The following is a 15,875-nucleotide window of genomic DNA, read 5'->3' as shown; positions in this document are numbered from 1 at the left end:
GGATTCATTCCTGAAGGATTTATTGGACATGTTAGCAGGGAAATCTCCAAAGGAAGGCTGTTTAAGCAGCTTTTCTCAAAACGATTTGCCCAAGGATCCTTTTCTTCCCAGAGCCACTTGAGGAACTAGTATTTTGCAAAACACGCTTTGAGAAACACTGAAGTCGCAATGTCACATGCCCCCAAAACATGTGGCTCCTGCATCCCCAGAAGATTTTTGCTCTGTCCTTTGTGGGGTTCTCGCGGTAGACGCAAAGATGTTTATTCAGACTTTCTTCCCACATCCTTGGGCCCTGCAATGCATGAATGGTAAACAGATAAGCAACCTCCCTGCCCCAGCAGCCCTTGAATAATGGACTGAGGCAGGCCATTTTTACTCTCCCCAGGTACAAGTTCATGTTTGGTTAAGCAGGCAATATCCGCTTAAGCGAGATTTCCGAGAGGAAATGATTAAAAGTCACGGAAAGTACTCAGAAGGAAAAAGGACGATTGGGTCACGTGAAACATTAGAAATACGAGACTTCTAGTTTACTATATCATAACACAAATTATTTGACAGAACCCCAAGAGTAACATATATTAGTATCCCTAGAACAAATGTTGAGTAGAGCCCATTTGGGGAAATGTTTAGTATATACTTTATTGTCAACCACGGTAATTGAAGTGGAACGGAGACCCGGAATGATACTTGTTAGATGAACATTGCTTGCATTTAATAACTGCCCATTGCTGAGAAGAAGATGGAGCCATTTTCAGCGTCAGTCCCCGGGGTATTAGCTGGTGTTCCGTGATGTGAGTGAGCTCCTAGGGAAGCTAACCCGCTGGAAGCTCCAGCGGCAGAGACAGGCTTCCTCATGCCAGCCTCAACGGACAGGCAGAGCAGCAGACTGAGTGTTCAGGCGGTCCCCTGAGGATGGTCTCCAGGCCTGTTCCCCTCACGCCCTGAACAGGCCACGGTGGTGCTGCCACACAGGTGTTTCGGCTCACCAAATGAAGGAATAATGCGTGCTTTAAAGCTCTTAAGAGCTTACGGAGAGATGAGGCTCCGAAATCCATAGCCCATTAAGAAACACTAATATCTGTGTGAAGTCCCCGACAGGTCTGTGTAAGAGGATTACTGATGTTCCATCGAAAGAAGCCCAAATAGGAGGCCGAGGGAAAGCTTAGGAAACATGTCAGAGATGGCTTTAATTTTAGCACTCGACAGGGCACTGATTTTAAAGCTTAAAAAGCCATTTGTGGAACTATCAGGCAGCCCTTTTGATTTATTTTATTTTTATTTTTTTTACCTTGTTAGTACACACTTACGCAGTGCTTACTCTACGCTAGGCACTGTTCCAAGAAGCACTTTACAAATAGTAACTAATTTAATCCTCACAGTAAGCCCACTCACAGGCTGCTTCCTCATCTGTGTTTTACAGCTGAGGAAACTGAGGCACAGAAATGTCACACAGTTAGGTTCTATAACAAAGAAGTTCCACTGGATAGGTTTCCATTGCACATAATGTATTATGACTATCCCTCCAAGGGTCTTCCTTCCCCGTTGAATCTTGACCTTCCCAAGGCCAGGGTGCCATCTACACTTTCCTGTGTTCTTTTTCTTTTTTTAAAGTAGGCATCATGCCTAACATGGAGCCCAACATGGGGCTTGAACTCACGACCCTGAAATCAAGACTTGAGCTGAGATCAAGAGTTGGATGCTTAACCAACTGAGCCACCCAGGTGCCCCTCTTCCCTATGTTCTTATGCCCAGTCAGCGTTCAATACATACTGGCTAAATGGATCAAAAAGTGTAGGCCTGCATGTCTTTTTTGAGATCCTTGGGGCCACATGTGTGCAGAAATTCAGAATTTTTTGAATTTTAGGAAGTATAGTGCATACATCACACATGACCATGGGTAGGTCTGGGACAGCACCCCGTAATACAATACATTTACACCTCTACAGCTAAACGTATGAATGGCCACCCTAAATGAGTAAACAAAGACTATAAATACGGATAAAGACTAAGAGAGCCTCATGGGAGTTCAGGTGAGGCTCCACCAACAAGCAAGCTGTGAAGAAAAAAAAAAAAGCACTTGGTTTTCAGAGCGTTCTGGATTTTGGAATGGCAGGTGAGGGACGGAGAGCCAATTTCCATGAAGATCTCTAAGCTGTGCTGACCCCAGGGAACCTTCCAGTGGAGAGACGATGTCCCATTCATACGGTCGCTATGTACCGATGACCAGAGCGAGGGCCTGGAGGACACGTGCTGGAGACCTGGGCCTGGCCTGGACTTTAGGGGCATATGCACCTACTCAGGGGGATCAGAGAGGTATATGGGGAAAAGAAAACAGCCCTGGACTGGGGCGCAGTGGAAAAGGTTCAGAGGCAGCTTCCCTCCCTCTGAACCGGTTATTTTGGGAAAAGCGTAAGACCAGCTCGACAAGCATCCACAGGCTGGCCAAGGAGTCATAAAAAATAGTTCCATGCTTACACGTTGGCTTAAGTAGCATGTCTCAACGTTGTCTGGCCAGAAAAAAAAAATCCTCCTTCCTTTCATTTTGTTCAAGCGAAGTGACTTCCTATTGTCCTAAACTATGTGCTCCTCATGCTCTAACAAATCACCACAAATGCAGTGGCTTAAAACAACACCTATTTTCTGACAGTTCTGGAGGCCAGAAGTCCAGAACATGTCTCATGGGGCTAACATCAAGGTGTCAGCAGGGCCGCCCTAGGGGACCGTCTGTCTCCTTGCCGTTTCCACCTTCCACAGGCTGCCCGCATTCCGGGGCTCACGGCCCCTTCCTCCACCTTCAAACAAGAGCTGGACGGTGAAGGCTTTCCATCACTCTGCATCACTCTGACCAACTCTGGCCCTCCTACCTCCCTCTTTCACTTTTAAAGAGCTTTGTTTTTATTTTATTTTTTTAACTTTTTACATTTATTTTGAGAGAGAGAGACAGAGCATGTGGGTGGGAGAGAGGCAGAGAGAGAGGAGAGAGAATTCCAAGCAGGCTCCACACCGTCAACGCAGAGCCCAACACAGGGCTTGAACTCACGAACTGTGAGATCACGAATGGAGCCGAAATCAAGAGCCAGAAGCTTAACAGACTGAGTCACCCAGGTGTCCCTAAGGAGCTTTGTTTTCACATCAGGTCCACCTGGATAATCTCCTCATCAAAAAATCTTAATCACATCTGCAATACCCTCAGCCTTTCAAGGTCACGTATGCAAAAGTTTCGGGGATTAGGACAAGGACATATTTAGGGGGCGGGGAGGCAGTATGTCTACAACAGTATCTAAATTTCTTTTGCATTCCCAGCGTCTAATGCAGTGCCAGACACAGAGCAGAGGCTTAATCAATGTCTGCTTGGCCTTCATCCATATTACTTAAATGTCTCCAACCATCAACTTCCTCATCTATCAGTAGATAAAAATACCTATTAAGAGCCTCACATGAAATAATGCAGACGAAAGTGCTCTGAAAACTATAAAGAACCAGCAGACAAGATCCCACTGACTAGTAGTGGGGAGTACATGCATCCATTTGTGAAACAGCTAGCATATAAATAAGGAACGACAGCATGATGCTAAGAGGATTCCATTCAATTTGGTAAGTCATTATGGAAGACAGTTGCTGGGGATCTAAATCACGTTATCACGTGGCCTTGAGTAGTCCAGCTTGGGACATGGCCTAATTTAGTGCCCAAATTAAAGACGGCGCTATAATGTCTACTCTGGGGCAAAAGCATCAACTAGGACTCTTGCAGGCAAACAGAACACATGGTCACCCCAAGTATACTGCCTGGGGGTTTCACCCAGCTCAGTCACCACAAGTATACTGGCCCTGGAGCCAGACTGCCTGCAACCAGATGCAGATCCACACTCAGACCTCTGAGACCTGGGGCACGTTATTTAACCAATCTCTGTCTTGATTTCCTCATCTATAAAATAAGGATAACAGACACCCCCCACCCCGTCCCCACCCCTGCAACACTAATGTGAGGATGAGTTATTACATGTGGAACATTCAGAACAGCGCCTAGAACACAGTAAGAGGTCAGTACAAGTTAGTGATCATCACCCTTCAAGGCCAGCCATACTCTAATTTCTCACACATTCCCAGCACAGAACTTCTAGCGTTTTCCCATACGCCCAGCCAGAAGGCAAAGGGCTGGCATGGCTTAGCAGCAGTAAACAAATCTCTACGAGGACTGACAATCTTTTTGTTGACACCTGCTTCCTAATACCCCCCTTTCTGCTTTCCCATCCCAGCTCTTGAGCTCACTGTGGATCACAGAGCTGCAGCCCAGGCCTGGGCTCCTACAGAGCTTTGTCATGAAATCTAGCAAAACCCTTTGTTATTAGAGAGGGAGACAGGCTGACTGGAAGATTAACTCCCTAAAGCAGCAGTCTCTGCAGCGAGTGCCGCTGTGTCCAGCTGATAGAGGGGGTGATATCTTACTTCTAATTTTAAACTTCGGAACACTAAAATTATAATGTGCTAGCGTCATTTTTAAAATGCAAGCGGCACCAACATGTTCCTGCCTCTATTACCCCTTGTCACTTCTGTCCTAAATGAAACCCCAAGTTATGTCTCAGCAGAAAGATGTTACAAGTACAAACTAAACTACTTCTGCAGAACTTAAAAAACAATTTTTTTTTTTACTGTTTATTTATTTTTGAGAGAGACACAGAACGCAAGTGGGAGAGGGGCAGAGAGAGAGGGAGACACAGCATCCAAAGGAGGCTCCAGGCTCTGAACTGTCAGCACAGAGTCTGATGCGGGGTTCAAACCCACAAACCGCGAGATCACGACCTGAGCCGAAGTTGGACGCTTAACCGACTGAGCCACCGAGGCACCCCTCTTCTGCTGAACTTTTATGCTATTTACACAGGTTATAAAAATAATAGCTGCAATAATTAATACTGATTCAGTGCCAGGCATTGTTCTAAGCCCATTATGGGTATTTGAGCTCCAACAATTCTATGAAGTAGGGACTATTATTATCCCTCATTTACAGATGAGAAAAAGAAAACACAGAAGGGTAAAAGGAAGGAATGAACTCTGACAGTCTGGCTTGAGCCAGACACCAACTCTGCTTCCTCTCCTGCTGGAAAGCCAAGCTCGCTCTGGCCCAGCAGGTGCCATCCTGGGAGACTAGTTACAGAAAACAAGCACTTCACCTGCCTGTGTGCAGAATGCCTTCATCTCCTTTGTCTGTCTGGCAAACTCCTACACATCCTGCACCACCCTGCCCTCTGTCAGCCTCCAGTGTGCATCCCTGGGCGCACTGAAGGCAAACGGTGAGTTTTCGATACGGCAGGTATTCAGTAACTGCTCCATTTTTTTTTAGGTATTGATGTTTAAACAGCATTAGCCATACAAAGGGCTTCAGAGCAGCTTTTGTTTTCAGAGTACGCTCCTTGGGTTAATCTAAGACAGAATTTGATTTAGAAAACTGTGATGTGCACTCACGCAAGACCGCATCATACACGAGGATACCCTGCGGGCCGCGGCACGGAGCTTCACGCACATAAACCTCACGCGTTTCGGCAGAGGCAGGCTGTTGGTTTTCCTCAGCTCAGTTTACTAAAGCTACACATGGGGTGCCTGGGTGGCGCAGTCGGTTAAGCGTCCGACTTCAGCCAGGTCACGATCTCGCGGTCCGTGAGTTCGAGCCCCGCGTCAGGCTCTGGGCTGATGGCTCGGAGCCTGGAGCCTGTTTCCGATTCTGTGTCTCCCTCTCTCTCTGCCCCTCCCCCATTCATGCTCTGTCTCTCTCTGTCCCAAAAATAAGTAAAAAAACGTTGAAAAAAAATATTTAAAGCTACACAGACCCAGAACCACATGCCGCCGGAACCATTCGATCGCTTCTAACGCAACAAGTCCCCCAGACACACACGCAGCCCGGCGTCGCCCCGGCCACCTTACTTGTTAATGTTGCTGCCTTCTTTCAGTCGCTCTCCCGCGGCTCCTGTTTTGGACACTCTCTCACTACCCGCCAGGTCCACCAGGCTGACCTTACTGACCTTCTCTCCGGAGTTCTAGTTGGAGGAAACAGGACAACAACACACGTGAGTGCAAATGCAGATGTCTATGCGGATGTTGGTACTGTAACTGAGGGCAGCCTCAGCGGCCAGGCCCCTGCAGCAGGGCAGGTGAGAAGCTATGCAGACTCGCATTTGCACGGTCAAATTTATTTATTTATTTATTTATTTATTTATTTTTTAATTAAAAAAAATTTTTTTTTAATGTTTACTTATTTTTGAGACAGAGAGAGACACAGCATGAACAGGGGAGGGTCAGAGAGAGAGGGAGACACAGAATCTGAAGCAGGCTCCAGGCTCTGAGCTGTCAGCACAGAGCCCGACACGGGGCTCGAACTCACAGACCGTGAGATCATGACCTGAGCCAAAGTCGGACGCTTAACTGACTGAGCCACCCAGGCGCCCCTGCACGGTCAAATTTAAACTGCCTTGCGAACGCAGTGCTTGTTGTATAGCTGGGAAGCAAGCACGCTCAGCTTTCAGAATATAGTCAGGAAGCGGGAGGTTCTCTGTGCCTTTGAGGAAACACCAGCACATGAGGATGCCCGCATATTCAGGTCAAATTCCTCTCCTTTCGAAAAAGTGTTCTTTAGGCTAAAGATTGTGGTTTTTTTCTTTAATAGCCCTTAAGGGTTATGAGGTAGACACAGCTGTTTTTAGGGGAATTTCGGGATGAAAGTATACATATTAAAAGCTGTATGGCGACATCATCACGCTCTTTAGGGAGTTTACACAAGAAACCCTATATTTTTTTAAAGTTCTATACAAAGGAAGACCTAATAAACTAAATGTTTTAAGCAAAGTGGCTCAGCTAGTAAGTAGGAAAGCCCACACAAAATTCTCAGCAGCAGAACCCAACCCAAACACTTCACTGCTGCAGATATCTGAGTTCTTTTATTGCCACCAAAGGCTCCCCGCTGTCCCTCACCCCAGACTGCAGGTCGTAAAGCGTCTGCGTGATTATGATGTTGAACACAGCATGGGAGCGGCTACTTTCTTCATTCATGTTGGTTGCAGCTACGGTCCGAGACTTATTTCCCTCAGACATCAATGACTCAATATCCTAGAGGCAAAGCATAAGGAAAACATCAGAAGCAAACACATGGGAATGCGGTCCCGCCTACCAGGTGTACAGATTAATGACCATCCCTGGGACGCAGGGTCACCGCCCTTCCACCCGAACCTCCGCGGGGCACGGTGGGAGCCTTTACCTCCCTCTCCGCTTTCTAAGATACGAGATGTTTCCCCCAGTCTGGCCCTCCCACAATTGTCCCCTTTCTCTGTTCAGCACCTTTTTTTGCCCCGGCAAGTTCCTAGGGAAGAAAAGAAATGTGTATCGAGCTCCAGATAGTAACAGCAGTGACCTTATTTTATTCTAACTCTCCTGTGCTTCACACTCTGCATGGCTGTCTACTGCTTTTGTGTCCCCCTCCTCCCACACCGTGCTTCTCCAAGGACAGGGACTTTTCCTTATTCATCCTTGGACATCTGTCTTCGAACACTGGGAACCTATGGGCTCTCACACAATGTTTGATGAATAAGTTTTATAAAAGATGCATTCTCCTGATGTTACCCACAGAACACTGACGTTCATGGAGATCAAGTTAACTCTTCTTACATCTAGTCAGAGACAGAGCGGGGAAGCAAATCACAAGCTCCGTGGCTCTTACTAATAAGTGACAGGGTGAGATGGGCACTGACCGCCAGCACACTGAGCTAGGACCCACACACCTGAGCGAAGGTGCTGACTTAGCACCTTTACGCCAGAGAGTTTTCCATTTGCTTCAGCACCTAAGTGCTTCTAAAGTGACGACTGCACTCTGGTTCTGATTTGAGCAACACTCAAACCTTCTTCATCTAAATGGCTGGAGGGAGTTATCTCACAGGTTAATTTTAGTCACACTGAGTCCAAGGTGACCATGGGACGGCCACAACCTCCAGACCACACACCTAGATAGAGGATGTTTTGGCTCACTCGTCTGTCTGCATCCCTCAGCAACACAGAGCAGGTTGTGTTGGGGGGTTTCCGGAGCAGTGACAATAGAAGCAAGGTCAAAACATCTAGTCGGGAATATATAGAGGCGTTAAAGTCAAGTAGCAGGAGGATGAGACGGGTCAGTCAATGGAGAGAGGAGCAATTCGGACAAACAGAAGAGCCAGAAGACTGAAAAGCAATGGAAGTGGGCACAGGAGACCCTGTCAGAGGGAGGAGTGTGAATTTACTACCCAACACTGCTTATGTGCATCTAGACTTCTCTAGGAGGACATCACTGGCAACCTTGGGGAGGCCATTTTCAAGAAAGTGGTATGAAAGAAAGTATTCAGCAACTCAAAATGCCGAGCCTCTTAGCCACACTGTAATGCCTTCACAACAAAGCAGGTTGAAGGTGTTTCTTTCCATGTAGGGGATGTTGCTACTGGGCTCCCGAGACCACACGTGGTACCAATATGCTATAAAGCATTCACATAAAAAATACATTCAACATTACTTACATGCTTCAATTTACCACCATTTTTTTTTAATGACTTTTTTTTTTTTAATGACACTTACCTCAAAACTAGTGACAGCCAGCTGGGATAAACCATCTACATATGGCCCCAACACTTTATGCTCTCGAACTTTAAGAGACTGTCTATTCCTTTGGGAGGAAGGAAAAAGGAATGAATGAATCAGACCAAACTGGGAAGCTTTTCTTTCTTTTTAAGTACTCAGAAACTAAGATTGCAATATTTTTAATGATCAAAAAAAAAATTCTAAAAGCTACTTTATTTGGATTAGCAAAACAGCATTCCATATGAGGAATGTCTTTTATACTCTGATTTCTATTTAAAGTAGCTTACTCTATTTAAAAATTCTATCTTTACTCCCAAACTAAACACCCAGGACACAGAATACTAGGTTAGGCGAACTTGCTCTAGTAGATGAACTTTAGTTTTACGTAGAAGAAAAGGAAGGAAGGAAGGAAGGAAGGAAGGAAGGAAGGAAGGAAGGAAGGAAGGAAGCCCTTTGGAAGACAGTTGGGCAGTACCTCATAAAGTCAGAGATTCAGTATCTTATTGCCCACAAGTCCACCCCAGATGCAGTCCCTAGAAACCCCGACATTTGCAACACCCAAGAGGACACAACAAGAATGCTCAGAGTGGCACCGTAGCAGTAGAAAGTGGAAACCACACAGGCGACAGGCGTGAGACAGGCTATGGTAATCATATAATGGAACACCAAAAAGCAGTAAAAGTCAATGCATCCTTACTTCATATCATCAGAATGAATGAATCATGAACAGGAAACTACAAGTCAATGAAGGACATATATATGATAATGTCACACAAAGTTTCAAATTGTGCAAAATTATGTGCAAACTTTAAGAGGGGTGAAGATAATGAGAAACATAAAATTCCTAACAGTGGTTACCCTGGGGAGGGGTAGGGAATGGAATGGAATCCAAGAGAAACATATAGGGGCTCCAGAAATATTGGTCATGTTCCATTTTATTAAGCCAAATGGTAAAGAGGGTAGTCAATTTTATTATTATTTATATCTTACATGTGTTATAAGTGTTCTTTCATATGCAAATACTTAATAACTTTAAAGTAAATATAAACATTTCCCACGATTGGTTCACTTCCTTGTCACCTACCATTTTGATCGTATACCTTTGGTAACACCCTTGACCACACAGCAGCTAGAAGCATATAAAATAATTCAGGATACTGAATTGTATTTAGAGAATGACCTGAACACACAGAGACACCCCACAGACTTGAAACACAGGGTCAAAATGCACCACAGTATTAACAATGGTTATTTTTAGTTTTGAGGGATTATAGGTCATTTTTAGTTCTTACTATGTTTTGCCTATTTTCTGAATTTTCTATGAATATGTGTTAGTTTTAAGTCAGTAAAAAAAAAATTAAGGAAGAAAAGTAAATGACCCTTTTTCTCTCTATGAATCAAGCTCATCTGGTTTTTATCACCTCATTTTTAAAAAGTACTGATGTGGGGATTTCCCCTTGGGTCCACGTACTCATAGTCTCTACGGGTGGGGCTCCGGCCAGCACATTCTTAAAAAGCCCCCCAACGTGATTCCAGAACACAGCCCAGGGAGAGAATGGCTTGCCTGGGCTGAGTTCTTTCAAGCCTTCAAGCACTTACTCTAATTTAGAGCTGCTGCTTTCCACATGAATGGGAGAACCAATGTGTCATTCTTAACTCAATTTGTATGAACAAGCCATGGTAGCAAAAATAATACCAACAGTAAAAACGTCTTTTTAAATGGCATACGTAAGCAACTTTATACATGAATTTAGGATAAACTACATGTACTGGGTCTACCAGCAGGCTTTGGTTTCTCAGCGAATGAACTGAGACCAGAGCAGTGACCCAATGGCTCAAATAAATATATTCACTTGCAGTTTTAACTTAAGGACCATTTACAATTATTACTCCCCATTATAAGCTTAATTGCAACCACTAACTTACCCTTTGGGGTCTAAAAGATCCCGAACTTTCTCATTATAAATTTCCATATAGGATACTTCGACTTTAAAGGTCTGTGACTCATTTTGCTCTAGGGAGATCCTTTTAAATAAAGCACAGCAGAGCCTTGGAATAAGGCCCAGCTGCTCAGCACTGCCCATCATGGAGAAAGATTTTCCTGAACCTGGAGAAGATCAAGCAGAAAGAAGGGAGGAAGCAGAGGAAGTGAAACATAATGCTTCCATCATATGAGTTTTCTACATACACACACCAGGGTCACATAGCAGAAGTAGCAAACATTGCCCTCAAACTCATGCCCTCGGGCAGTAAGGCAACTATTCTTTCTATAACACGCATGGTCTCCAGTTTGACAGAGGGATGCCTACAAACATAACCACTACAGATACATGATCTTGAAAAGTATGTATAGTAAATATCAAGTATACATTATTGAGTAACATTGACAGTCCTCAGCCACAAAAATAGTTTATTTTTGTGAAAGTATCCTCTCACCGAGTCTCCTAGCTGTCCTGTGATGTGACAGCAGGGAGTACTGGCATGACTTAGTCTAACTTTATAACTGAAGCAATGTTAATGGCTGAGCCCCTAGCATGCTTCTGTTCTACGTGTTCCAAGCGCCTGTCTCACAATCTTGGTTTAATAATCCATCACCACTCAAGGGGCACCTGGGTGGCTCAGTAAGTTAAGCGTCAGACTCTTGATTTCAGCTCAGGTCATGATCTTACGGCTCACGAGGTCGAATTCCCAATCGGGCACTGTGCTGGCAGTGCGGAGCCTGCTTGGGATTCTCTCTCCACACCCCACTGTCTCTCTCTCTGCCTCTCCCCCACTCACATGCACACACGCACGTGCATGTGCCCTGTCTCTCTCAAAATAACTAAACTTAAAAAATATCCAACACCACTCTTGTGCCCAGGGAAGGTCCTCTGTATAGGATGATACTAAGAGTTGTTCTACCACTTTTTACTAGAACCTTTATACTGAGAAACTGGTAATTATTTTTCCAGTTCAAATACAGTTAAAACTACAATTTAGGAAAATGACACTTAACAGTTTGAAACTAGCCTTGCTCAATTACTCAGTTACCAAAATTGTTGAACCCTCAAAAGGAGGGGCCTTTTGATCATCAAATTCAGTTACACCCACAAAATCAGAAGTATGTTTCTGTCACTTCCCAGGAAGTGTCACTAGAAAGTGCTTTCTAGTTCTAGGCTTTAAGAAATGCATATTTAATATCATTGACTATAAATACAGCTACTCACCTGTCTGTCCATATGCAAAAATACAAGCATTATACCCCTGGAAGGCTTTTTCAAGAATTCCTTCCCCAAGGCACTTGAAAACCACTTCTTGACCTAAAAAATAAAATAAAAAAACAACCAAAGAAAAGAATGATTTCTCTTGACATGTTTGGATTAGTAACAGAGTCCCGGTTATTAACAATAGTCTCTCAATCCAAAAAAGATGTTAAAAGTGTATTGTGTGACTACTTTCGAGGGCTGTGTATTAAGAGCTCAGTTCCTGGATTAGTTCATGATTCTACCCGTTCTTTCCCTCTTGGGACACTTCTCCAGGCACTGATGCTGGAGGGCCACACCGAAGCATTGTTTAAATTCTGTTGCGCTTCCTCCCAAGAGTTGGTATTAAAATGGCATTCAACATAATGGTCCTATCTCCCCATCTGGATCCTGAGCTTGCAGTGAGCTGGAGCCTTGTCAGACGCATCTCGAGAGGTGTAAGTACCTAGCACAGTGCAAAGTACCGGCCAAGTGCAGAGAAACTGTTCATTGTTTGGTGGGTGGGGCGGGGTGTGGAGCAAAGGCACCTGTCTGCTTGTCCCCATGGTGGGCTGGAGGACGAGTTCCCTTCTGCGGGCCTGCCTACAGCTTACTGCAATTCTTGGCGATGTTCAGTCCTGCACAATACAGCCAGTAGCAACCGGCTGAAGAGAAAAGTGTGAAAATCTTTTTCAACAGTGAAGGCGGCATTTACTACCCTTTGAAATTTGTGACTTTCTAATATTCATTCCCCGTCATTAAGAGAATTAAAACGATGCTCTCCTTCCTGTGCTCTACTACTCCTGAACAGTCACGATTACAGTATTTGCCAAAACTACTGGTTTAAGTACCTCTTTCCTCCAGTGGACTGAGAACCCCCCGACTGATGTCGGAGACTATAATCTGTTTATTTTTGTAATCCTAGGGCCTAGGACAAAATGCTTAATAAATGTTGGTTGAAAAGAATGAGTCCTTTTTTTTAATCCTACACAACAATTCCTTTTACGTTTGGAAGTAATGTAACAGAACATAAGCTCTCAGGTGTACTTCTTTCCTGCAAAGTTGGATCGGATTTTAGCAGTCCCTTGTTACATTGGGGCACCTCATGGCTGCAGAATTAAATGTGAAACAAGTAATATTTTCAACCATTAGGTTGGCGAAAAACAGAATTTTGGCAACAATATAGCTAGACTGAGGAAATACAGGCATTTTCATAACCTGCTGGTGGGAGAAAAAACAAATGCAGCCATTTGAAGAAAACCTTGCAGCACCTTTGAAAGAGAATATAAATAAGCCCATACTCTGGCCCACTGTGAGGCACGCGCCCTAGAGGCATTCCCACAAGGGACCCCTGTAATAGGGTGCTCATGGCAGCATTAGTTTTCTTCTTCTTTTTAAAATGTTTATTTTTGAGAGAGAGAGAGGGAAGGGACAAAGGGCGGGGGGCAGAGGATCCAAAGAGGGCTCTGTGCTAACACTAGTGAGCCCGAGGTGGGGCTCGAACTCACAAGCCGTGAGATCATGACCTGAGCCAAAGTTGGATGCTCAACCTACTGAGCCACCCAGGCTCTCCAGGGCAGCATTATTTCAATTCTCTAAGTTGGAATAAAGTTAAATGCCCATTAATAAGGGAGTAGAGACATAAAATGTAACTATTTTATATGACAAAGATAACAAACCATGTAAAAAAAAATAAACGTGTGTAAACAACGCTGGAATTCAAAAACATTGCTGCATTTAACAAAAGTCATGTGCAAACTATACATACAGTGTAAAGAACTTATGTCAAATAGAAAGAGAGAGAGAGAAAAGCACTAAAGTTAAAAAAAAAATGAAATGGAAGAAAAAATGCCAAATTGATATAACCTTATTTCTCTCTGACCTCTACCATCTAGTGCAGAGCCTGGTTTTTTTGAAGGGTGTAACCACCCTGAAACACACAGGTTTGTTGTGAAGACCAACTAAAGATGTGTGTGTGTGTGTGTGTGTGCACGTACTCATGTACAGACTGAAAAGAAGGCAATGACAAAGTTAACACCCACTACGTCACCATTTTTTTCTGGTGCGTCTTCTCAAAAGATCTTCCTTATCCTGCATGGACTCCCCCAAGGCCCACGCCCAAAGGCAGGCCTTAAATCTGGAGCATAGCCCTGCCGTGTAGAACATAGGAGCTGAACACAGCCCGCGCTCAGGCTTGTGAGACCTGACCGTGGTCCTCAGCCAGACCCAAGTGCCAGCCACCCGCAGGCTCTGAAGGCACCACTTTCTTGGCACAAGCAGATGAATGGAGCCATCTTGTTGGATCTCCCACCCTGGTCAACCAGCCCCTCAGGAAGTGGGTGAGGGTGGGGACAAGACGCTTCGAGGCTTGGCTAGGTCAAACATCCTGCCCGTAATTCATGATTTCAACTCCTGTTCGGTAATTTGAAAAAAAAGTCCTGCTTGAGCTGACTGCAGGATTCAACTGCAGGGGAGCACTGTGGTTAGAGCATGACCATGGCCACTCAGTCAGGAACCTCTCTCTTCCCATGTTAGGTAGTGAGATACAATACTTCTGACTTATGCACCTGAGGCCGAGCAGGATGGAAATATGAGGACTTATTTTCTCCATATTCTTTTTTTTTTTTTAATGTTTATTTTTGAGAGAGAGAAACTGCGTGTGTGTGAGTGGGGAAGGGGCGGGGGGGGTGGGGCTAGGATCTGAAGCAGGTTCTGTGCTGACAACAGAGAACCTGATGCAGGGCTTGAACTCATGAACCATGAGGTCATGACCTGAGCCAAAGTCAGCTGCTTAACGGACTGAGCCACCCAGGCACCCCTCTTCATATTCTTTTAAAGGCAAATCACAGTGTTGCTTATTCTTAGTACAAATGGTCTTTTAAACTAAAGATTAGTCAAAAACAAACAAACACAAAAAACCAAGAATGAATGCTACAGAGCTACATGAAATAGGTTTAAGGCATGTCAGGTGAAGAAAAACCACAAAACAATCCAAGATATGTATACTAAAATTGCACACAAAATAGACCAAATGATTAGAGAATTCTCCAGGATGTAAAAATATAAGATAAACTGGTTTGGGGGCACCTGGGTGGCTCAGTCAGTTGAGCATGTGACTCTTGATTTTGGTTCAGGTCGTTATCCCAGGGTTGTGGGACTGAGCCCCGCATCAGCATGGAGCCTACTCAAGATTCTCTCTTTCTTCCCCTGCTCACATTCTCTCTCTCTCTCTCTAGGGGGGAAAAAAACTTAAAAAAAAAAAAAAAAAGAATAAATTGGTTTTGCCTATGTCAAAATTATTACAAATACTAAAGAGGATATAAATTAACCTTTTAAAGTTGGATACTTTTATTATTTATGCAACTTCTTAGTTGACAGTTTTTATCACCTGCTCTGTTTGCATTGCACTTTGTGTTCTACTTCATTGAATCCCTGCAGTACCCAGCACCAGAGGGTATGGATTGTGACCTGAACGGAGGCTGGGGCTCGGAAAGGGGGATCATTTGCCCAAGATCACACCACCAGTGAGCGGCAGGGCCCGGGTCTGTCTGCACTGACTCCTGAACGTTAAGGCAGATGCTTAGCCATCATCAGTGACTCACGTTGCAGGCCAACTAGGAATCTGATACTCCCACCTCTGGTCTCCTTGGCTTTGTTTAGATTTTTCTCACCAACTCTAGAACTCACCACACCGCGCTATTTTTTTCCATTTTTCTCTACCCCTGGGTGGTGAAAACGGCTGCTCTTGCGTCTTGGAAGAGTCCTTGGCACACAGTAGGCATTTTTATTTCCCAAGTTATTCCTCTGTTGACATAGCTGTCCTCAGACTAAAGTGGATTTAATTGGAGTCTCCTTTCCTCATTAGTGAGGACTGACGCATCAAAATATTATTTGCTGAACTTAGAAAGAAATGTTCAATTGCATTAGAGTTTATACTTTGATCAAAGTATGGCTGTTTTTGAAATTCTAATGAGCCCCTAAAGACTACAGTACCCTTGGTTAAATAAGGCACTGGGGACAGACATGAATAGATGTGTTAACATAATATGTATACTAATTGGACAATTT

The 15,875-nt window shown here is 44.3% G+C and overlaps 1 protein-coding gene across 9 annotated transcripts in view; it reads right to left on the bottom strand.

Moving 5' to 3' along the window:
- KIF13A (kinesin family member 13A) overlaps positions 1 to 15,875 on the bottom strand; it is a 214,283-nt gene that overhangs the window by 72,141 nt on the left and 126,267 nt on the right. For all 9 annotated transcript variants that reach the window (XM_023253636.2, XM_023253638.2, XM_023253639.2 and 6 more), the window contains 5 exons: positions 11,793 to 11,885; positions 10,513 to 10,693; positions 8,584 to 8,671; positions 6,961 to 7,095; positions 5,917 to 6,029 (listed from right to left, as the gene is read on the bottom strand). In XM_023253636.2, coding sequence (XP_023109404.2) covers positions 5,917 to 6,029; positions 6,961 to 7,095; positions 8,584 to 8,671; positions 10,513 to 10,693; positions 11,793 to 11,885 — 610 coding nt within the window. The remainder of the gene's footprint in view (positions 1 to 5,916; positions 6,030 to 6,960; positions 7,096 to 8,583; positions 8,672 to 10,512; positions 10,694 to 11,792; positions 11,886 to 15,875) is intronic.

This window comes from Felis catus, chromosome B2 (assembly GCF_018350175.1).
Source record: "Felis catus isolate Fca126 chromosome B2, F.catus_Fca126_mat1.0, whole genome shotgun sequence".
Lineage (NCBI taxonomy): Eukaryota > Metazoa > Chordata > Mammalia > Carnivora > Felidae > Felis > Felis catus.
The sequence above is the reverse complement of the archived record's forward strand: the minus strand, read 5'-3'. Positions and strand labels throughout refer to the sequence as shown.